General features: G+C 35.5%; 1 protein-coding gene across 1 annotated transcript in view; it reads left to right on the top strand.

The window, feature by feature from the left end:
* The window catches only part of TTC27 (tetratricopeptide repeat domain 27), a 134586-nt gene that overhangs the window by 4970 nt on the left and 105282 nt on the right, over positions 1–24334 (top strand). Inside the window, exons 3-7 of the mRNA XM_050893754.1 lie at positions 4352–4481; positions 11993–12133; positions 14921–15023; positions 19822–19986; positions 23371–23507. Coding sequence (XP_050749711.1) covers positions 4352–4481; positions 11993–12133; positions 14921–15023; positions 19822–19986; positions 23371–23507 — 676 coding nt within the window. The remainder of the gene's footprint in view (positions 1–4351; positions 4482–11992; positions 12134–14920; positions 15024–19821; positions 19987–23370; positions 23508–24334) is intronic.

Below are 24334 nucleotides of genomic sequence, written 5' to 3'. Positions count from 1 at the left end.
CCTATGGTGAAAATGGTTTTGTCTGTTTTTTTAACGGGTAAAATGTCATTTTCTTTTTCCGCTGAGTGATTCAAAGAAGTGCAGCAAAACCTCTAAGTTCTACCTCTGAAAATTCAGTAAGACATTGGTTTTCTTGTGGCTTTTAGTAGATGGGATAAATTCAAATATATGCTTTTTTTCCTGAACTGAAAGTTGTAATTCTGGAGATTAAAAAACTCAATGGGAGTTGAATTCAATTGGAAACAGAAAGTTGGATAATGTTAATCTTATTCTTTAGCACAATATAAACACAGTACAAAGTAAGGTTTTATAATAGTGTTAAAAGAACTCTTAAGGAGTTCTTTTTCTGAAGCTAAAACTGAGCAGCTTGAGGGCAAAACAGCTCAAAATTTGGATCTAGACTGTAATTTCTTTAGACATAGCCTGTAACTTTTTCCACTTTCGAATCCATGGTTCTGTAAGGAAAATATTTAACAGTATTTTAAAATTTGCTGCAACTTTTTCTATCATTTTAACTGCTTCCCTCTTTCCCCTGCCCCAGACATTTTTTCACTATGGCACTGTTAACCTTAATGGCTTAAAAATGGAGTCTCAAAGCATTCCTTACAATAAACTTACTGAATAGGAGATTTTTTTTTTTTACTTTTTTCCCTGCTATTACTACTCACTTCAATGGTTAACAGTTATCTTCTGCAGAAAACGTAGCTTCATAGCTGTTTTAAATCAGCAAATTGTTGAGGATGAAGCAATTGTATATGTGTTAACCATGTAGAGGGGGAATGCCTTTTTATTTTTGCCTGGGCTCCATGTGAAGGAGGTGCATTCATTGCCTGACATACAGTTTGATTCTAAAGACTGGAAGAAAGTAGTGTGCAGGACACAACAAAAAGAATATTTTTGGAGAGCTTGTTTCAAAAGAGCTTGAAGGTCTCTTATTATGTTTGATTCCAAAACCTAAAGGAACAAGGAAGTGAGCCGTAACACTTGTTTTCATTGACCGTGTATTTACTACTTTTACCTTATTCAACATATAAGTGAATACCAAACTTTCAGAAACAAATCCATACAATAAAGCTTGTTATGATTTCCCAGCCTGAACGCTGAATGGCATTTCTGGTATTTCTCTTGGGGCATCTGATGGTTGATTAACTGGTGTGCTATATATATTGAAAAACAAAAATGAAGAAATTCTTGCTGTTTCTGCAGCTTGCTTTGATGTATATGAATTGAAAAAAATAACTATTCTGTGTCTAATTTTGTTTTGACTTCTCTTCTGTAATTTCTGGGTTCACTAAAAAGAAAAGAAACACTCCCAAAACCAAAACCTGTAACCTAATCACATCTTAAGCATAGCCTGGCTATTTAATATTTTCTCACTCTTATATTTTGTTTGTAAATTCTAGTATTATATGCAAATCCATTACTTTTTCAAATAGAAATGCTCTATTATTCTTTATTTTGAATTTGAACGAGATTAGGTATAGCAGTATGTCCTGGCTTTGGCTGGGACAGAGTTAACTCTCTTCTTAGTAGCTGGTACAGTGCTGTGTTTTGGATTTAGTGTGAGAATAATGTTGATAACACGCTGATGTTTTGGTTGTTGCTAAGTAGCGCTTATCTTAAGCCAAGGACTTTCCAGTTTCCCATGCTCTGCCAGCAAGCAGGTGTGCAAGAAGCTGGGAGGGAGCATAGCTGGGGCAGCTGACCTGAACTAGCCAAAGGGGTATTCCATACCATAGAACATCATGCCCAGTATATAAACAGGGGGGAGTTGGCCCGCAGGGGCGGATCACGGCTCTGGCATCGGTCAGCAGGTGGTGAGCAGTTGTATTGTGCATCACTGGGTTTTTTCTTTTTTTTTCTCTTCTTTTTTTGTTATATTCCTTTTCGTTACTATTATTATTATTTATTGTTAGTATTATATTTTACTTTAGTTATTAAACTGTTCTTATCTCAACCCAAGAGTTTTACCTTCTTTCCTGATTCTCCTACCCTTCCCTCTGGGAGCGGCAGGCGGGCAGTGAGGGAATGGCTGCATGGTGCTTGGCTGTTGACTGGGCTTAAACCACAACACAGTATGAGTATTGTAGTGGAGTGTACATAAGCACCTGATTTTACATCATGGATCACAATCCTACTGGACTTGGTGTAAACAGTGTTTAAAAAAAAAAAAAAGGCAGCAAAACCCCCATTCACGTAGAAAAACAAAGGACAAGATGGATGGATACATACATATGTCGAAGGAAATATAAGAAATAAATGAAACTATGTAGATCACCATAGTAAGTGGGACACTAGCAGCAGTCCCTCTGTTGCTTTTCAGGCAGCACAGAAGAGCAGTTTTCAGGCAGCCTTTGGGAGGTGAGCATTTGCAGGTCTGCATTGTAAGTGTGAAGGGCAGTCAGGGAGACAGAATGAAATTTTTTCTTGGAAAAAAAAAAATAGGGGCTAGGCAGGGGAGGCTAGCATTTGCAGGGATTAGAGCTTGGAATTGACTTGCTGGTACAGAATGAGTGGTAAGGAGACTGGAAGTTGGTCACGGATCTGAAAATGGGGAAAAAAAATAAATTGGTGATGACAAATTAGCCAGTGGAAAGACAGTATCCCAGCCAAAGTAATGGAATTGGTTGTCAGTTGTTCCAGAGGCCTTCTGCATGGATATAACTGTGTCAAGACTTCAAGCAAGTTTGTCTGCCAGATAGATAGATGTCAGTAATGTTAAAATAAATAAATAAAAAATTATTAGTAGAAATAATAGTGTAAATGATAAAGTAATGAAAATGCATCTTTGAAAGACTGAACTGCATCTGTCAAATCACAGTGCAGAGATGGCTGATTATTCTGTATGTTATCTTTCCTTTCAGTAGCTTTGAAGCATAATTTATCATGGGAGAGTAATTAGAAAATGTATGTCTATGTGGTTGTTTTGTGTATAATGGTAATAATTTAGTGTACAGTAATTGCTAGTGCTTTGTGTTCTTGAGTTATTTGGAAGTTTAATGGTAATCTTAGATACATATTCAAATAATATTTGCTGGTAGATAGTTACTGGCTGAATAATGACAGCTAGTAAATGTTATCTTGTCTTGTTTGACAAGAACTCTTTATACCAGTCCTTGTTATCTAACTCTCCTGAAGGCTCTGTTCACTTTTTTTTTCAATCAAGCATTCCCCACCCCTGCTTTCTCATTGTTCTACATCTTTTGTCACATTCTTGCCCACCAGCCGCTTGTTTGTATGTGGCTTTTCTATTTGACTTTGGTTTTTTTAGAGGTTGTATAACACTTTATCCTTTTGTTTCCATTTGGAGGACTCTTGCATCTTTGAGTCCCTGTGTTACAGGGTGGGGGGGGAAGAAAAGACTAAGTTTTTCCAATTCCATTATCCTCCTTAACATACCAATTTTTATATCAAACCAGCACAACTGAAACGTTAACTTTTTGTAGGCAGGAGGCATGATATATATGTGACAGGGCCCTTGTTGGCACGTGACTGATTATAACACAATAAGGTTCTAAGTCGTTAAGGAATCATAAATCAAACCAGAAGTTTGTGTAATCCCCTAAAAGTCTACACCTGTTAAATCAACCATTAAATTCTGAGGGATTATGCCCTGCCTTCTGCAGACCTCATAGATTATTTGTTACTGTAGGTGCATAGAGAAATAATATCATAATGATGTTAGATGAGCTTAGTCTTGTAAGTAAGGAAAATTTTACCATACTTAGTTTCAGGAATGAAACAAAGTCTTGTAATTCCATCTTTAAATAAAATATGATTTAAATTAAAAAGCATGATTGAATGGGATAACATTTGCTGCCAAAGTATCTGAACCAACTTGGAGGTGATAGTTTTGAACTTTTTTCAATGTTCATTTAATTGTTTTATTATCAGGGAGTGAAAATAAACGGCTATGTCAACACAAAAATAAACATGCTGTTTTGGAACATATGCTAGTGCAGTATTTTTTCTCTGAAAATGCTGAGGATTAGATGTATCATAAGAAAATATAACAACCGTACAATAGGCAAATATGGGATAATCTGCATCCTATGCTAATCTCCTTCTGATCTCTGATAGTTAGATACAGCCTTAAATTTTGAAACATGAACTAACTCTGCTTCTAAAATGTTTATCATTAATTACAACCATTATAAACAAACATATTTCCAAGCCTTTTAGTTCCCCATGTGCGTTCTTGAATACTACATTCATGTATTTTCCTAACGAGTGATTTTTTTTTTTTTTTTTAACGCTGAGGGTTTTGAATTAGTGCAAGAATTAATCAGATCTTGTAGCCTTAATTAAAAATGTAATATGTTGCTAATTGCTTTTCTTGTCTATGTTGCAGGCAGAGGCTGATTTTTCTACTTGGTGTGGGCAGTTTGCAGCTCTTCGTTCAAAGCAATTGGACTGGGCCTCCTTTTCAGTTAAAGCTTCAGGACTTTTTACCACCTGCATTGTTACAGAAATTCTGTGAGGTATACTTGGATTTTAATAAGCTGTCCTTTTGTTATCACTGCTTTTCACAAATAACCATAACACATGGATGTGTCAGAGAAGGCACATGTGTGAGGCACAGTGCTAGAATGAATTGCCTTGATTGTTGATCCTACTGGCTGCTATTGCAAGCATCTTCAGCTATACCAGTTTTATAACCACTGTCCTAAAAGTAGTTACTCTGTTTCTCTACTTAAGAGATTTCCTGCTGGAGATGTTGGTTTTGGATGGGAAAGATACGTTTATTATATGGAAGCATTTACTCGAAGGGCATTTGCAGTCAATAAACTTTTTATTTATTTATTTTGGGATGTGTTCTTAGCTGGATCAATGAAAGATATTTATAAATGGCTTAGAAATTTTCCCTCCTTAGGGTAAGGTAGAAGCTGTATATCTGGCAAATAGCAGAATATCTGGCACATACTAAGAGAGCAGTAGATTTGGATGCTCAATATTCTGTTGGGCTCATGGACGATGCCAAGTGAATTGTAGTGGTATTAGTACAAAAATGCTAACTCAAATAGAGCTTTTGGAAGAGGAGGTGAAACTGAGGTCTGTCAATTTTATTTGCTTTGGCATCTTCTTATGTAAATAACTAATCAACACCATAACTTCATTTGTGAGATGCATATATTGTTTCTCATGGCAATACCACACTATCTCGTGACTCTCCTGCACCTGTGGTTCAGCACAGTTTCTTGAGCATTAATTTTTCTCTTGGAATTAAAGTTAAGGTGAAATACTGATTACTGCAGTGTGTCAGGGAAGGACATATCATTAGTCTCTGCTAACGCTAAATCTACACGAGTTTTAATCTATAATTTCACTGTGAATAAGGTATGGACCATGGTCAATGTAAATGCTGGGAACTGTGGAATGAGGGGGAAGTTTGAGTATATGAAAAGTTGCACAAAACCATTGGATCTGTGTTGCATTATTGCGGCATGTTTTTGCAAGAATTTCATAATTTGTAAAGTCCTGCCCTAGGTTCGTTTGCAAGGTGGTATTTCTAAATAACTAATTCAGATACAGTATCTCTCCCCTTTTTTAAGTAGGTGTTTATCAGTTTGGTTTATCTTTTAGGGCTGACGTGGTCTGTATACAGGCTTATTTTTGGCTCAATTTTTGATACTAGAAATTCAAATCTCATCTTCTGATGACTAAATAAGAAGTAACAGTGGAGACCAAGTGTATTAAACCTTCTAGGATGTGAAATGAGTTAGCAGAAATTTTAAAGTATGCTATTTCTGCAGGAAAAATGAGTTAAATTTGCCTTTATATATAATAAAAAAATAAGAAATACAAACTCATTTCTTCCATTCTCCTTATAATCTGTTTATAGTCTTTAAGATTATAGTATTATATATTCTTATAATCTGTGGGTTCTGTTTATCGAAGAACTCTAATATTCTGTGTTAGTGTATATGCACAGGCTGCAGTCTAACACAGAGGCTGCAGCCCAAGATGATAGTCATAGAATTGCTGTCATTGACAGAGTTCACAGACCTGTAAAACACAATGTTCATAATTTCTATTAACCATCCCATTTATTGTCTGTCTTAATGGAAGAATGAGATACTAATTGCCTGTTGAATACAGGAATACGTGTTTTCTGTTTAGTTTCAGTTACGTTTCTACTGTGGTTGTGAATGTAATGCATTGAAAGATGTTTGCTTATGCAGAGGTGGTATTCCAGAAACTAAATTGGCAAGAGATTATAAAGGAAAAGAGATTTGAGCATACTTGATTTCTAATGAGTACTGCATCAGACTTTGATATTGCTGCAAGGTTTAGCTATTTATGCATTCAGGCAGAAGTAGTTTACCTTTATTTATATTACTGCTATCTATATTATCTTCTTCTGAAATGTTAGTGGTTTTTTTTCCAAGAGCACTAAACATTTATGTGCTAAAATATAATATCCCGTTATCTTCTTTATTAGATGTCTTAATTCAAAAGCTTTTGTATGTTTTGAATTATATTTATGTACTTACTTTTCTTTCCAAGAATTCTTAATATATAAACACTCTGTAAAAAATGAACATCTTGATGAACTGACATTTTTGTGCTTCTGTTAATCCAGCCTTCCTCTCTTGCATACACAGATATTCAGAAAAAGTGGGTTAAAAATATAGCTCTAATTTTCTCCATCTGTTGTAATCTTCCATATTCTGTCATCAAGACTGATACAATTCCTTTTTAAATAGACCTTCCATTTTTCAGGTTTTCAGACTAAAATGATCTTTTCCCATGTCAAGGTTAAAAAATTATGTCTTCATGTCTCTTTTAGCCTGCTCTAAGTAATACCACTAACTTTCAGCCTTACAACGTCTCATTTATTTCAGGAATATTTTCAGAACTGTTATTCTTATTTTCAGAATACTTTATTGGATTAGTCTTAACTTTATGCTTTCAGGCTATGGAACGGCTGCCATTTCCATCCTTTGAAAGTTTCGCCTCCGGGTCAGTGGCGTAGTTTCATTTCTGCTCCCAGATAACTTCTGAATGCATCATTAATTTCTTATGAGTGCATTAAGACTGCATGACACTATAATTAATTACAGTGAAGAACAAATAAAATAGCCTCTTTTAGATGAGTTGCTGGTGGGGGCCTCTTGGATGTCTTCCATGAACAATATTCATCAGTATGTGTACATTATTTCCCATCCCTCAAATTGATTCCAGCCTTCTCTGTAAATTACAGTTACGTTCATGTACTCTATTACGATTTCTTTTTATGTCCTGCAGAACTGGCTTGTGCTTTTCTCTTTTAAGTCCACACATAAAAGTAGTTCAGTAATTTCTAAACACAAAACCAGATAGCATTTTAGTTATTAGGTGTCTTTCAGTTTTCTAAAATAACTTTGAGACTTTACCACACCAGTTAAATAGTCTGACTGATACTAACTTGAGTTTTTAATAAGTGAATTGTGTTAAAGGAAGATTTAAAAAATACTGGATTTCAGTTAAAATGGATTAGCAGTTTTGGCTTTGAACTTGGTGGGATTAGACTAAAACATTTTTAATGAGCTATGTGCTTATAATAAGTGGGATATAGTAATAGGCTCCTTGTGTCTTAAAGAACTGTCACTGTCTCTCTGCATGTAAGAGAATAAAAGGTACAGAACTGTTGAAGTTGAAGCATGTTTATCCTGCTTTAAGTTTCAGAGTTTCTGAATATTAGCTCATACAATTGAGTTTAGTATTTTCAGTAAATGAACTGGACAAAATGTGTAGTAGGACTAATTAAGACCACTGATGACTGTAAGAATGTTGTGAGGACAAGCTGCTTTAGTTGTTTGTTGTCTGACTTCATATGCCCAAGTAGGATATATTTGGTAACAGTGAGAAGCTCCATCTGGAAGAAGATCCCAATGTGTTAATTGGTAATACATGTAAATAACTGGTAGGAATCCTCTAAATACATGTATCAACAGCTCCTGCTGGCCTTTTTGTAACTTCCAAGTTGATTCCAACTAATGAGTTTTGGAATGCATTTGAATAATTCTTTTTTCCTTATACTTGTATTACTGCTTCTTTTGTGCATTATTTGATCCTTTTGCTGGAAGAGACTGAAATATTACCACACTTCTGTTGATACCGATAGCCATGTTCATAATTCATATGAAAAACACCAATGTGCTATGTAGTACTACTGTCTCAAATCCAATATGATTCCTTAGCCTTGTTAATTCAATCTGTTGGGAATTCCTCTTTTTTCCAGACCCAGGTGCTTGGCTTCCATTAGCATAAACTAGCCAGAAAGAAGAAAGAGTTGAATTTTAGGCTGACTGATGTGCTGTTTAAATACCAGTGACCAGCAAGATACAGGCTTTGAAGATTTTGCAGATTTCTCCCTCTTGTGGGGAATATAAGGATGGATGATAAAGGCGAAATGTGGAGGCAGAGTCTTGTAAGCAGAGATAATCTGCTAAAGTAGCTTACAGTCTTGCCCTACATTCCCTTGCTATGAATATAGAAGGGAGATTCTTAATGCAGCCACTTGGAAAATACTCCCTTAAAAGTGGAGCAAAGTTACTCTCATAGGGAATATGAACAACAGCATTCATAAGTACTTCTACATGTAGCACTCTCAGGGAAGACTTGTTTATGCTAGCTCAACTTTATTATCTTCAGTCTGCAACTCAGCTCTGCATGGATTACCTGTTGCTGGTTTAGACCATGAAACTGGAGACAGCCTCGACTGTAATCTTATCTCCTTTGCAGAAAGTTGGAGAAGCAGTTACAAACAAAACCAGTTGTTCCATCCCCTGAAGTCTAGAGTAAAGAGTGAATTCTGTTGCAAAGGACCCAAATCTTTGGCTAGTAACCTCAGTACATCCTCCGTTATTCTGGAAGATATATCATCTTAGCTTTGCCAAATGACACATTGTTATGCAGTAGTCTTTGTACTGTTTAAAATCTGAGAAGCCCAGTATATAACGCTTAGTAGCCACATACAGATTCCTTATTTGATAGTTTGTTTGTTTCTGCCCCCTCCCCTCCATTTTTTAATTAATTCTTCCCAAGCCTTTAGTCTGGCTTTTTCTACCTCTGTGTGTGTCTGCACTTACCTTTTTAAGATTTAGGGGAGGGATCCCCAAGACTGAGAAAGAGCTGATGAAACGTTAGGAAGGCCAGTTCAGAGCAGTCCCTTATACAAAAGTAAAAGCATACCAAATGCTCACTTTCCCTCTAATCGTTATCATTAGCAAGAAAAGAACACGAAGCCTCTAAACTAAAATTCTCATACTCTCTATTCTCAGAACTATTGAATGTGAATGGCAGAAGGTTTTCTTTCTGATTATCATCATCGTTACTCAGGTGGCAACAGTTGTGCTGGGAAATACTTTTGAAATACTATGAAAACTGAAATAGCCAAGAGTACTGTCCAGCTTGCAGTTGATTTAGGGCTTTAATAGTAGTTACTTAACAGTAGCCATTAAGTTACTGTTTGGAAGTTGAATACATAACCAGCTGTGTTTCAGAGATTAAAAAATATTTATTTAGAGTGAATTGAGCTTCATTTGTCTGTATTTAGTCCAGGAGTGTTCAAATGGAACCACCTGCAGGTCCAACAGAAATTGAATGATTACCTCAGAGATTTCTCAGCATATGTTCATAAAATAATTATCTAGTATTTGTTTCTGTGCTTTAAGAAAATTATTCTTGAATAAAATAATTACACGTTTTGATGGCAAGTCTGGTGAAGAATGGAAAGACTCAACACTTTAACTCAGGTTTACTAGGTCAGGAACATTGTGTTAGCAAGTCTTGGGTTGTGGCCATTTTGAGATACATGAAATTCTTGAGCTGTATGAGATAAGTTCGACACTTTGAATATTTAAGTGTTTAAACACAAGAACACAAGCTCAAAATTTCTTTTTACTCTTAGCTGACGTTTTAGGGATATTTGTGGACTTGATTCCTAACTTTTCAGCCCTTGAAGCTGTAAAAGCTTAAATGTCTACCTTTATATGTAGGTGTTCTCTCATCTTAAAGACTACCTTAGGGCAATGGATTCTGTTGTTAGAGTTCTGCACTGATAATGCAGTGTTAGAGCAGAATTTAGAAGAATGAATGTTGGTTTAGGATTTCTCAGCTAAAAGAAAAGGATGTCTGCTTTCCTGTATGGGATTTGCTTCATGGAAAAGAACATGGATTTGTTAAAATAGAAGATAGCAGTTCTTTGGCTCTGAGACTTGTTGGCTTATTTGTCAAGGTTGTGACATGTCTCCCTTCTCCCTCCCTCATTACATTCCTTGTAATATTACATTAGCTGGACTGAGCTCTCCAGTGGAAGGATTTGAAATGTGAATTTGAGATTAATCGTTTGCTACAGTGCTTAAACAAGTGTAGATTACTATAGCGTAGCAAGGCTGTTTTAGAAAATGGTTCTGTAACAAAGCTTATAGCTTCTTTACTTTCCCACTGAGTATTTTAAGTGTGGTCTACTTTGATTATAGAAAGAATAAAAAAGGAGCAGGTAGAAAAAAAGTTTAAGTTCAACTGAAAATTGTATTAAATGTCCTATTATATGTGTGTGTGTATTTTAAAAATGAATCTTTAAAAGTATTGATTGATGACTTTCCCTCTCAAAATTGGAGTAGGGATGTTGGTAATGCTGTTCCTTTCTGAATCACTAGAGGTGGGAGGGATCTGGTATACTTCCACTTGGCAGTTTCTTTCCTTTATTCTCAAGTGGTTTGTCAGACTATTGTAAACTTTGTTTTCCCCAGTGGGATTGAAATGACTGCAGTGATGTCATGCAAGAATTCCACTTTGAGTAAATAATTTAAAGTCCCAAGTCATTGTCTGCAAAGTAAAAGTATTTTCAACGTTAATGCAAGATAAATAAATAACAAACCTAAGCAAATCAGAAAAAAAAGACTGAAGATTACCCGGTCATTAAAAAGTGAACTAGGGGAATAATGTGGCTTAACAACTTTTGTCTTTAATGTAACCTGTTGGTAAAGGTATTGAAGAGAGTTTCAAATAACTTAGGAGTTACATTATTTGTTTAGTTTAAAAAGCTGAAATGTGATTCAAATAACTTCTATCCTGGTTGTGCACACTGAATAAGAATCTTTCTCAGGCAAGTGACTTCAATGCAAGCTGTCATTTAACCTTCTCTTCTCTTTCCCTTCCATTCCCTTTTCTTGCTCCTTTCATACCAACCGAAAACAAAAGCCGTACTTTTTTTAGTTTGCAAAGGAAACCTGCCATATGAGAACCAGAAATAAACTGATGAACTGGCATCTCCCTGAGTCTGAAGATAAACTGCTTGAATGCTTTCATTGCGTTAAAAGGGAGAGAAGAATAGAGACTGTCATTTGACAGTCACCACTGAGAGACAGATTCACTGGAGAGCTACCTGAAGCCCATTAAGTAAAAGAATTACTGTAGGGAATGTCATACAGGAAAGCATCCAAAGCAGAGAGAGGTTTTTATTTATTGGACAAAGGAAAGAATGGCTCTAATGTTGCTGCCCTGATGCCACTCCAGCAGGAAGCTCCCTCTGGGGAAAGAGGAAAATAACACATATTGACGTCGCTGGAGGAATATCTAGTGTATTTGAGTGCTGTAGAATTAATTTAATTAACAAATTATTTTATTTCTGTGATTACAAATTGAATGGCATAGATTTACCAGAAGCTTTTCTCAGATCATGGGAAGGATTATATTACTGGAATGTGTTTGGGGATAGTGTTGACTGGACATAGGCATTTCAGGTGGGAGGAAATCAGAGTCTTTCAGATCATGTTGATATGGTGTATCAGGACAGCAAGAAACAAGGCAGAATTCACCATGACTTGGTAAAAGGTTGAGACTCCGAGACAGTGATTTTTTTTTTTTTTTTAAAGTTTTGAGCAGACTTCTTCCTTGAATACATGAGTAGTTACTTTTCCTAATTCTATATTGCGTGACTTGTTTATAAACTTACATGTGTTTCCTGAAACTTGTCTTTTTTTTTTTTTCATTCTTCTTTCAGCCAAAAATGCTGCATGCAGCTATTCTGAAGATGCTGGTTCTAGATGGTGAATCAGTCTATACCTTGACTTCTCATCCTATTTTGCTGCTTATAGCCAGAATAATCCTTGTGAATTCAAGACACAAACTTGCATCTCTTCAGGTAAGAAATATGTAACTAATGATTATGACTGCCAGCTACTCGTTAATTGGTTCTCTCATTCTTTTCTTCATACCTCATTGGATCAGTATAACTTCCATTTCTTTTTCTGTAGCTCTGAGGTTTTTCCCTCTAAGAAACAGTTCAGACAAAGTGATTACAATTAAACACAAGTATCTTTTTCTTAAAGATAAGCTACTTTCTCACTGGCTTCCCTAAAAGAGAAGAAAGATGCCTTCATTACCTGGAAAAATTAGAAAATTTAATAGGAAGCAACTTCTAAAAAAGGCACATACTTTGTGACATTATTTGAGGGAGGGTGGTGGGGAATGCCCTATAATGCAGCATGCATATACTATGTCCTTTTTAACAAGCTTTGGGATACTGGTAACCATTACCGTATGAATTCTAAGCCATGAGTTCTAGATGCCAAGGAAGTTCTCTCTTTTGTTTGTCATCGTCCTCTACCTCTTCTGCAGGCATACATGTGGAGGCTACCTTAATTCTCTATTGTACATTAAAAACAAGAAGATAAGATGAACCTCTTCTTGAGAGGGTTTTTGTCTCTACCTCCTTTGTAGTTTAGCAGCAGGCTGGTTGGTAGCAGGACTCTCTGGAACTGGGGGACTTCTAACAGCAGCAATTTCTGTTTATTGCATTCCAGTTGAACAGAATTTGGCTGGAAATCAAAATGCCACATGGTCCCTCTTTATGCTTGGCTGACAACATCCATTCCCAGCTGGGTCTTTGTGTGAGTGATGAATTAAACTGTGTGGGAGATGTTGGCTGTACTGCATTTCTGGAAGCCAAGCTCTTCCACCGTTTTCCCTGTTATTCACAGATGAGTGCTGTTGAATTTCAGCAATTGTACCTGGGACAGAGAATTCCCTTGCTGCCTCCCCTCAGACTGATGTAATGGGGGGCCGCCTTCTACCCAGTGGAGGTTCAATTACTTGTGGCTACATCAAGTTTGGATAGTAGTTCAAAGGCAGGAACTGATAGAAACTACTTTCATCAGCAGGTCAATGTAGCAATTAAAGCTTGCCATTCTTTCTCATTTCAGCTTGATTCAAAGGAAGTCTCTTAATACTTTTGCTTCTTTAAGATCAGTGCAAATGAATTTAAAACAGGGTAAAATACTCTGAAATATATTATCTAAAGCATTAATAAAGCCTTGTTTTATTCAAAAATGCTGTTGTACATGGAAGACTAAATGCTCAAAAATCATCCAAAAATTCTTAACTTGGCTCCCAAAAAACTAACATTGCTGATAGAATATTGTACAGAGCTCAGCTGGCTTACCTGAAACTTTGTAAATATGTTCTCTCTCATTCTAACACTTCTGAGTGGCAAGCATCAGGCCTCAGGAAATTGTATCATTAAGCTGAGTACTCAGTTGTGTGGGAAAATGAATACTTCATTATATAAAGCTAAACTGAAGTAATTTGAAACTTCTTATTTAAATTGCCTTTAGCTTTCTAAGTGCTGAAATGTTGGGATTTGACCTTTTTCACAAAGTCTGTTGTTTGTGTGCTTTTACTCTGTTCAGCTTGATATCAAAAGTCATCTTTCATTGCTTTTTGAAATAGATGCTATTATTCTTTTTGATGGTTCCTTTCTAGGGACATTAGAGTCAACTACATGTGATTGGTTTAGATGTTTATGCTTGAATACTGTACAGCCCTTGGGTCGGTCTGATATAAGCATACCTGTATAAAAAGTTCAGAAGATAGGCGCCTCTCAGAAGCAATCCAACATTTGTTTCATAGAAAATGATTGACGTGCTAACAGTAGCAGAATAACTAGTAATCATTAGAGCTTGTGTTGAGGTATGCCCTACGTTCACAGATGACAATCTTAAGTATAATTTTGAGAATAGAATATTATATTTTCAGTTAGCTTTTCCACGCGTTTCCACCTGGTGCAACTAGAGAGGGATAAGATATGCTGGGGAACTTATGTTTTGTGTACATAGCTGTCTAAAATCAGGTATTTCCTGAGCTGTGATTCAGCTCTACTATAGAATGATTACTTAGTTCAGTAAGGTATTTGCCCTTCTGAAATTCCACATACAAACATTAATACTTTCAATTGTGATTGTAAGGTGTTCTCATGAGCAGTTCTGGTCCTCTTCCACCTCTTTCAGTCTCCTTTCTACCCCCACCTGAAGATTAAAAAAAGATTAAACAGAACAGGAAAAAATGCATAGAAGGACAACACTGGATCATCAGAAATATTGAATGACTTCCATACAAAAAACAACTAAATAGTCTAGGACTCTTCCGGCTGGAAAGATTACTGAAGTGTGAGATCATGGCTGTCTATTAAAATCATGAATGTGACATGAAAGATGATAAGTAGGAAACAGCTTTTTTTTTTGTCGTTTTCTGTTACAAGAGTTAGGAGGTATGAAATCAAAGTAGCAAGTGGCTGCTCCAAAATAAGCACACACAAGTATTTCTTCTATCTTCTGTTCACAGAGTTTCTTACCAGGTTGTGATCCTAAAGATTTGCAGGGTTCAAAGAGCAGCTAGAGAAATTAACAGAGGAAAAGCCCATCAAGCTCTTAGAGCACTGTAGAGCTGCTTGAATATGTTCATCTTTATAAAAAGTGAGCACTAACTTAGCATATAAAACAGCTATTTTGGCTGGGTTTATGTTTTCTAGAAATTAGAATAGAATAGATTACAAAATCTATATTTTAAAGCCATTTACCTTTTTTTTTTTTTCTTTTTTTTTAAAAAGGATCTATAATTGTTATTAACTTGAAGTATCCGTATTTTCTTTCAGACATTATCTTGGTGGACTCTAAGATGTGTGAATATTCACCAGCAGTTGTTAGAGGAGAGATCACCTGAGCTATTTACTCTTGCCCAGACCTGTATAAAACAAGGTATGTTTCTAATTACTCGGTTTATTGGCCTAAAGCATCAGTAGTAAGATATCATGGGAGAGGGGAATTTGTAGGCACACCTCTTGCAACATGATGCTTATCAGACGCTTATGTAACTACAGAGAGTAGAGAGGGAACAGAATTCACTTAAATTGACATGGGCTTGTATGGCACATGCTATTTTCCGGCCTCTAAGATGAAAATGGGAATACATAATTGTAGACAAAGGTTTTCTTCCCCTGTGCTTAGCACTGTTAACTTATCACAAGCTCACTTGAAGCCAATCTGTATAGTTGTTGTTCCTTATTTAACTGAGCTCATTTGGGTTTGAAAAGGGAATGTCCTTGTTCTTCTGTATCTTCATGGGAGAGATAAACTTCTTTTTTCCTGTTTTCCCTATCCCCACCTAAGTTTTGAGATTTGTTACCTCTCTGCATTATATGTAGAGAAAATAGACACCATTAAAACTAAATTATGTAATATATATATATTGATGTTTACAAAAGCGTAATGTAGAAAGTTAAAATGTCAAATGTAATTGTATCGCTTGGGTTTTTTCTAAGAGGAATAAACTCTTATCTAGACTATTAATATCATTTGCTACAGCAACTGATAAAGCTGGAAAAAGGAGGCAAGCTTTTATGTACGTTTACCCCTCACCAGTTAGTTACCTAACGGTTCTTCACTTAATTTCACAAACCTGACATTTCCAACCAATTAAGTTTAAGAAATTTTCTATTGCATTTAGAGATGAGTTGTCATATATGTTTTCTTTTGATGAAGAAGGCAATCTTAAATGCCAAAGTTTCAAGCCTCCCCTCTCCTACCACACTTTAATGGAGCTTTTTTGATCTGAACCATATGTAGGTTCAGGCCATGCAAATTATATGTGAAGTATGAAGTGGGTTTTGGTCCTTGAAGAACTTCCAAATAGGTAACAAAGATGTTAGTACAGTAATGAAATTGAGCAGAAGATTTTATTGGGTCCTCTGCAGTGAAGAAGCAACTGACTTAATGCTCTTACTGGATGCTAAAAGGACTGGAGTGGAAGGGTTTTGTTGCAATGGATGTAAACTAAGATTTTTGTACTTTAATACTTTAGTAGAGAATTTTGAACTAACTTCTAGAGTTACCTTGCACAGGTATGGGAATCTTAAGATTAAATTCTACTTATTCTTTAGTCTGTAACTTTAACATTTCTACTTCTTGAAAGTTGGAAGTGTTGCTGATTTGATGCACGTGTTAGAAAGTAATTGACAGATGTAATTTAAGCACATCATAAACTTGTTGGCATGTTAATTTAGAGGCTAAGGACTGGGGATGGGGGTTGGACTTCAATAGGTGCAAAGAATGAAATCGAAGTTGCATTTTTAATTTCCAAATTAAATTATAGCAAATTGAGTTTTACTTCAGAAATGGGTTTTGTCAGCGTAGTGGGGTTAGTCTTACAAGTTTAGCCTGTTTGTATTGAAAATAAAAATTCCTTAAAATGTGACTTCCAAGGTATGTTGTAAAAGCTGATCTCCCACCTACTTCTCATAGCCACTTTAAAAACAGAGTTGCGTAGAGGCAGTTAGCTGTTCCAGAGAGGGTTATTTTGCTTAGTTTGATGGTTAGGGGTAAGCTTTTTGAGACAAAATTGTTGTTGCTTAGTTTTAATGTAGGAAGGCTTGAATATTTGTATGTTAGGTTGTACAGCACTTCCAGAATGTATATTTTCTAAATATTTACCTAAAAATATCTATACATTTTATATGATGAAATACGTGGTGCTGGTGTGCTTCATTCAGATAAGGAAGGGTAAGGAGATATGTTTGTAATATTTTTTTTTTAAAGCTTAGAAACTGTAAATAGTCTTCTGCTCATTTCTAGGTAATTTTTTTGTTGTTCTGAGTATGTGTTCCATAGATGCCCAGTGTCAAAGATATTTAGATGCCAGTGGTTTTGCAGTTCTATTCGAATACTGCAGTTGTTGTTTGACAGAATAGTTTTATTATGTTAACTTTGGAGAATGCAGAGCACATGAAAACACTTTTGGGTTCTGTTAAGTAGATAAAATCTGTAATAGAGAAATTTGTAGCACATTTATGTGACTGTTACTTTTTATTCTTGGAGAGACCTAAAAACTTGGAACAAAACTAAAAGAGAAGTAATCATAAAATTAATTAAAATTCATTGACTAGATGATACTGGGTAGAGATACAGTAGTTTGTGCAGTCCTGATCTGCGTAGAGGGTGCTCCTGCATATGCACAGATACTAAGTACCAAGATGTCTGTTTTCGGTGACCTGTTTTGAGACTCCTAGATATGGTTTTCAGAGAAGATGATGTAAAGTACACTTGAATCTGTAGCGAGTTTTTCCAGGCAGGTTTTGCTGCTGCTGCCTCTAACAGTTTATTTACTTTCTAGTTAAAGCCATCTGGTATTTCAAACAAGTACCTTCATATTCCATAAAATAAATACCTAATAAACCTTTTAAATAGTCTTTGATTAGGGCTTGAAAAACCCACTCGCTTGTTCTCTATCAACTTGACTAGAAAACTTTGTCTTAATTACTAGAGAAAAAGACCTTCAAATTCAAGAGAAATTATCTTTTCTATTTAAAATACGTTGTTCTCAAGTGTAAGGTCAGTGTCATCACCTGAATAGAGGACAGCTGCAGTGATTCCTTGCTGTTCTGAAGCAGCTGTTGTGCAAAACCAACAGAGCTCAGTGCAGTTTCCCGTGCTTTTGGCCCTGTGCCAAACATGGTATGGGATGCCGGAGGGATGTCTTAAGTTTGGGACATCAGTGTTTCTGTGCAGCTACATCAATATTAGTAATGATGTGAAGCTTTCCACAAAGGTCCTTGAAGTCTCAAATGCCTAAACTTACCAGGTTTTGTGATTAGCACTGTAAGTAAATTATACTTAGGGAGTGGTAAAACTGTTTCTCGATGTATCACTTAGTTCTTTATAGCAGTATATATGGCTTCAGCACAAGTAATTTTATATTCCGATCATTGAAACTTGTTAGCTATGGAAAAAGAAGTAACATATGATTATAGACTATAACTTGTTTTTTTTCTTTGTAATGGAATCAAAATCATTCAGTTGGAAAGCTGCATTTTTGTGCAGTTTCCACATGCGTACCTGCACATTCAGTATCTTGTAAGCTTTGTTGTACTGACAACGACCCTTCAGGATTTAGTGGCTCAAACTACATGAAAGAGTCTATGCAAATCTGTTTGCAGTTGTATAAAACTCTCAGTGAGTTTTTGAGTGCTTTTAATAATACCTCATAGAAAACCCCATTATATTTTTTCCTCATGTAAATACGATTTTTGTCCTTTGGGAAACCATCAGAGTGGCATTGTATATGTATAGAGTGTGAAAAGCATGTAAAGATGGCAGATGTCTCAAATAATGTCCTGAAATATTTTTTTTGGGGGGGGGGGGGAACTTTTGTTAAAGGCAGGTGTTTTATGGTCCTATGGGCATTATTCTCTTTTTTTAAAAAGAGAATGTGTTTAATGAGAAATATGGACAAAAGCATTAAAACCTCAGATCGTTTCTTAGTGAAGAGTATACATTACTTAAATGTGAGGTTAACATTCAGCTGACTTTCTCAGTTTTGAAGTAATGTGTTTGAAATAGGCTTTGTGTTAAAAGCGGTGATTAAATTGCACACTTCTTTTTTTAAATAGTTGTAGTCTCTTCAGGGTTTTTTTTAAGGATTAGGTTGTAACCTGCTGCATTCTCTATCCTACTGTAGTTGAAAACGATTGGAGTAATATTTTTAAATTACCAATTTGCTTTCATTAAACAAATATCTAAATTCAGACTTTGAAAAAAGTTAAGTTACTAGGCAGGCTTTATCCATGCAAATTCTTATTTACTGAATTAAAAAAGAATGTTATAATACTTGTTTCTTTTCTAGCTGTGTAATAATATGTTCAGACTTAGCAGCTTTCTATATTGAAAGATTTTGAGGATTAACAAGTACTCAAAAAAAAAAAAAAAGCCTAGGAGTTTTAAACAATAAAATCTGTTCAGGCTAGAGTTGACTGCCAATCTCTAAATTCAAAAGTCATAGAAAAAAGTTTAAAAAATCCTTGATAATATTAGGTTTTCATATAGTAAGACTTTTTACTAATCTTAATAAAGCATTTTGATAGGTAGAATTTAACTATAGAAGAAATACAAATGCTTCTATGATGGATGAAAAAATATCAAGTCTTCTTTCCTAAAGATTTCAGATTTATTTACGAAGGTATTTTCTCCTGTTCAGATGGAGAACGTGATCGTTATCACTCAGCAAATCAGTAATTATAAAAAAAAAAACAACCACACACAAACAAACAAAAAAACCCCCAAATCCTAGAGAGTCGTAAGTCCCCATTCAGTGCTCAATCTGCTGGTGAAACTTCCTCATTTGAAGCCTGCTACTTAAGGAGGGTATTACCTCAATATCCTGTATTCTGAGTTCCTATGTTCTTTAGCAGGTCCAAGACAGGTAGAGGTGTTTATTTCCTGCAAGAGTACTATATTGCAATTCAGCTTTTCTGTAAAATATTAGAGAAGTTTAAACTTTTGTTGTTGTTGTTCTAGTAGTAATCCTTAGATATAAAACGTGAAAAATACTGTAAATAGTGCATGTCTTTTATACACTGACTGTGGACTTTTAAATGTGTGGAGGTGTGAAGAACAGGTCTGCTTTAAGCATAACAGACTTTCTCTCCTGGTGTTTTAAATGTATTTTTAAAATCTCATTCTCTTGGACTGCATCCTGATAGCTTTTCTTTTTCTTAATTTGCAGTGACAGAAGCAGAAACTTTGTTCACAGGTGGTGAAAGCTGGCACTTAGCAATTCAGTTCCATCTTGAGTGTGCCTATACGTTTTTGTATTACTATGAGTATAAAAAAGCTAAACAATGTTTCAATACAGCTAAAGACATAACGAAACTGCAGATTAATCTGACAGGTAAGTTTTGCTTGTACAGTCTATGAGGATGGTTGGTCGGACCAACCTAACCTACGTTTTGTTGGGGTTTCTTTACGTATCCGAGTGAAAAGAACTGTATTTGGAAAAATCCTGACTTTTAACTGGTACGACTTATTTGTCTTCTAAGAATTAGCATTGCTTGGAAAAGGGAAGAGAAATATACCAGCTGGTTACAATATCATCCCTAATATGGGTGTCTGAGCAGCTGTAGTATTACGATCCTTCCTTCTCCTGTTTCATATCAAATTCTAGGTCTAGTTGTCTCTGTTATGGGACTCCTAAAACTAGTTGGTGTCATGAGGAATAATTTTGTTTGTTTGTTTGGAGACGCTTACAGAGAAGTCTGCATGATGATTTGATGCAGTTTTTCACCTTTTATGCCACTAGCCTAGATCTACTCCATGTAAACAGCATTTAAAAGTCACTTCCAGTACTGTTGTTATCACAGGAAATAAGTAGAAAAGTCACACTTCTGATGAACAGAAATATCAAGGATTCAATCACTATGGAAACTTTATAATTATCCTTTCAGAACCTATTCTTTGGAGTCAGGCAGATCAGACTGCTGCACTTGTAACTTCATTTAAAATTACATGTATAGATAAGGGACTGTTTGGTCTAGCTGGTCCTGCTAGGTAATCAAAATGACATAAAATGCACACTTCTTCGGTGTGAGAACTTTTGATTGTGCCTGAGTAGAAATGCAAAAACCTTTATTTAATTTTTTCTGTAGACTTATTAGTGGAAAGGACTAAGGAACTGAAAATTGCAGCCTCCTTACCTATTACACCACTGTATGTCACAAGGCTAGCTGTTCCTTTATATTTAGATTGGAGCTGCAGCTACCCCTGCTTATATCCTGAGTCAGTTTAATATTTTAGTTTAAAAAAAGAAAAAAAGAAAGGAAAAAAAACCAAACCACAACTTTTGTGGAACTCCATGCTCATTTTTTCAAAGGTTTTAAAGGTTGACTTTGAAAAAATCTGTAATGAAAATCTTGTGGCATAATGTTGTTGCACAACTGTGAATTGATTATATTCAATGGTATCTGATTAAAACATAAGAGGAATTTCCATATAGTTGTTTAAAGAATCCCATGCATTTCAATTGATCCTGCCCTTTTTTCCTGTGTGCAACATGTACTGTATGTGTGACACGTTCCATGCGTGGCATGTACTGCAAACTTGACATTATAAGGTGGTTTTGTTTAAAATTAACCTAAATTTTTCTTGTCTTTTCTTAAAAACATCAGTGCATGTGATGATACTCAAGCTATAAAAATTTAATTAACTAAGAACAAGTAAAATCAAAGTGGCAGGTGGCTATTCACTGATATTCCTCAACTTACAGCTACATGTTGGAGGTTTTTTCCCCTTTAAAGGAGATCTTTAGATTTTGCATGAATAATTTCCTTAAATCTAACCTAAGAAAAAAACTGTTGTTTGGAGGGGAAAAAAAAAGTTTGGAGGCAGTGGAATTATGTGTATTTTTGATTACTTTACCAAGAGGTTATGCTAGTCCCAGAGAGAGATTGTGGTGATATAGTCTCTTGGAAAAATGTTGTGAAACTCCTAAAAGTTCTGTGGTTTATCTCCATAAATCTATTAGAATAGTTATGAAGGATGTCTAACCTGAAGGCAAATGAACTGAACTGAACATGTGGGAATTGTTGGCATTCTAGACAAATTCATTTGACATGCATGTTTTGGCTAAATGGAAGGAATGTTACATCATCAAAAAAGACTTTGCTTTAATGTAAAAATTCAACCCCTAGCAAAGACATTTTTAAGGCTTTTGGAAAGAATTTCCTTTTTAGGAAGGGATTTTAAGAGGTTTTTATTCTTTAATGGTTGTAATCCTTACTAGTTGAACATTTTATTATGGCATGGAAATTTATGCTGTTCTTAAAGAGAGAATTTAGAACCAGTATTTTCCAAAGTTATTTTAGAAATGTGTGAATAAATCATACTTGTTTTGGCTTGTGTACTTTTTAAAGTCCCATTAATCCAGGTCTATGCTGTATTCATCATTTATTAAAAAGCATCCTTATGTCCCTCACAATGAGTCACAAACATCAATAACTCCACAAAACAATTTCCAGTAAAAGAGAAGACTGTGGTCCTTCTTGCATATAAATTTACTAAAATGAAGGTTAGTAATCCAAAATAAATTTAAGATCAATACATTTAAGATTAATTTCTGATTTCCCTATGCTATCTTTCCACCTCCGGGAAGAAAAGGGGGTGACTGCTATTTCAGTGCCTGCGCCAGGTGATTCTTACTGACAGTGGCCTCATCCTCAAGCCTTTGTCACGTGAGCAGTCAATCATCTTTACCTCAAAGATTTTTGTCCTGCAAAATTTTCAAAATTATAATGAAATCAAGAACTTGATCTTAATTGCTTCTGCAAAAGCAACAGTGGATCAGCATTCAGTCCTCTATTTCTGTTATTTGACTTTCACAGTTCACATTGTCTGAGCATCGTATCATAATAAGCAAGCAAACCTCCAGATCTTATGCAGTAATTTTTAGCTCCGTTTTGGCTCTGGTTAGGATTCTGTTATTCTAAGTTACCGTCATGAAATTGTTCTATGATTTCTGATTGCAGCTTGCAAACAGGTTTCTAACAGAGGAAGAACAGACATGTTTTTCTTTTCAATTTGGTATAAATGTCAGTTGCCACCCTAAAAACTAGTAAAAGTTGTCTGAGGGTCAAGTAAAGAACTGAAGAAACAACACTGAGAGGAATTTCACATTGTACATTCTGAATATTGATTAATTCAGTAGGCACCCTTCATTGGTTTGCTGTTTCAGTCTTCCATGCTACTTTTACAGTATCTTATGTGCCGTATTACGGTAACGTCATGTCTGTGATCCCTCTTCATAGACCTAAGTCTTCAAATGAAGATCTGAACTATTTAAAATGATGGCTTGTTAGATATTATGGAATTTTCATTTGCCTAAATGTCTTCATGTTGTCATTAACTTTTGTCAGGCAAATCAAACAACTGTTTGTGGTTTATTGCTAGGGAATAAGTAGGGAACTGATGAAACTTTATGACTATGAGTTTTCAAGAGACAATATGGTGGGTTATGGGGAATTTACCTAAAAGTGACTTTGCAAGACCTATCTAGCTGTGTTTGTATGTTTGTAATACTTAATTCTTTGTATGTCATAGCTAGTAGTGAGAACGCATGTAGTTCGCTGCAGACAGACAGAATTAAACCACTGCTAAATTTCATAGGTTAATTCTCAGTGTGTTTCCCTTTTTATTTTGCTTTTTTGTGAGCAACTTTCTAGTGTATGATGGGATTACTGGTTTTTAGTATTCATTAAAATAAACTTATATTAATTTTCTGTAGGTGCTTTGGGGAAGAGAACACGATTTCAGGAAAAATATGTTGCACAGCTTATTTTGGATGTCCAAAGAACAGACAAATTCCTCCTTCCTCACAGTGAACTAAGTCCAGCTCCAACACCTCTAGAAAACTTAACAATGGTATGTATTTGAGAAGAATTGTTTTAATTTCTTAAAATGAAAATGTTCTGAAGCTTTTCTTGGGTGTCTGTGAGGGAAAAGTGTGTGGTGCTTAGGAGAAACTTACTTATGATTTCTGAAAGCTTTTGGAAAAGACGTGGAGCTGTCGTTTGCCTAATATTAAAGGACATGGGGTAAAACAACATATGACTGTCTGCAAGACAGATGTGGCTACTCAACTAAAAGCATGTTTGCAAATGTGATCTTCTACAGTTTATGTATTAATTTCTAGTGCCTAAGAATGATGGAGTTAGGAAAACAGGTGAGACAGATTTTCAAAATAGCCTGCAAAGCATCACAGAAATGCACAGATTCATAAGGACTCACAGACGTGTTTAGTAACAGCATGAAGATAGGAAATTGGTCTAGGTATTCCTACTGGCATGAATTATGCAACTTGGCCCTACTGGTCCTAAGGGTGTGCATGATGACTTCAATTATAAATTGCTCAACAACCACTGAATTGTTTTGGGATGGTGTTTTTCCTTCATGAGGAGAAGTTTTGGTCGGGATTTAAAGCTATTTGAACTTGCTGAAGAAGCCAGAGATAAATTGAGGCATTATGGTCCAAGATTTATTTTTCAGGTTGGAGAGCCTTTATAAAAAAAGGTTGTGCCTCGATAGACTTCCAGGTCAAGCAGGGATCTTAAGCGAAAGAATTTGACAATACTTCTCTATTTCAAAACTGAATGCACAAATATCTTAGGAGACTATCCTAGCTTTTTTTGTTTGTCCATTACTATGTCCTTAGTGTTCTATTCGACTGCATATATGTCACAACTTGTGCT

This window comes from Gymnogyps californianus, chromosome 3 (assembly GCF_018139145.2).
Source record: "Gymnogyps californianus isolate 813 chromosome 3, ASM1813914v2, whole genome shotgun sequence".
Taxonomy (NCBI): domain Eukaryota; kingdom Metazoa; phylum Chordata; class Aves; order Accipitriformes; family Cathartidae; genus Gymnogyps; species Gymnogyps californianus.
Note: the sequence above shows the minus strand (reverse complement) of the source record. Positions and strands in the feature narration are given on the sequence as shown.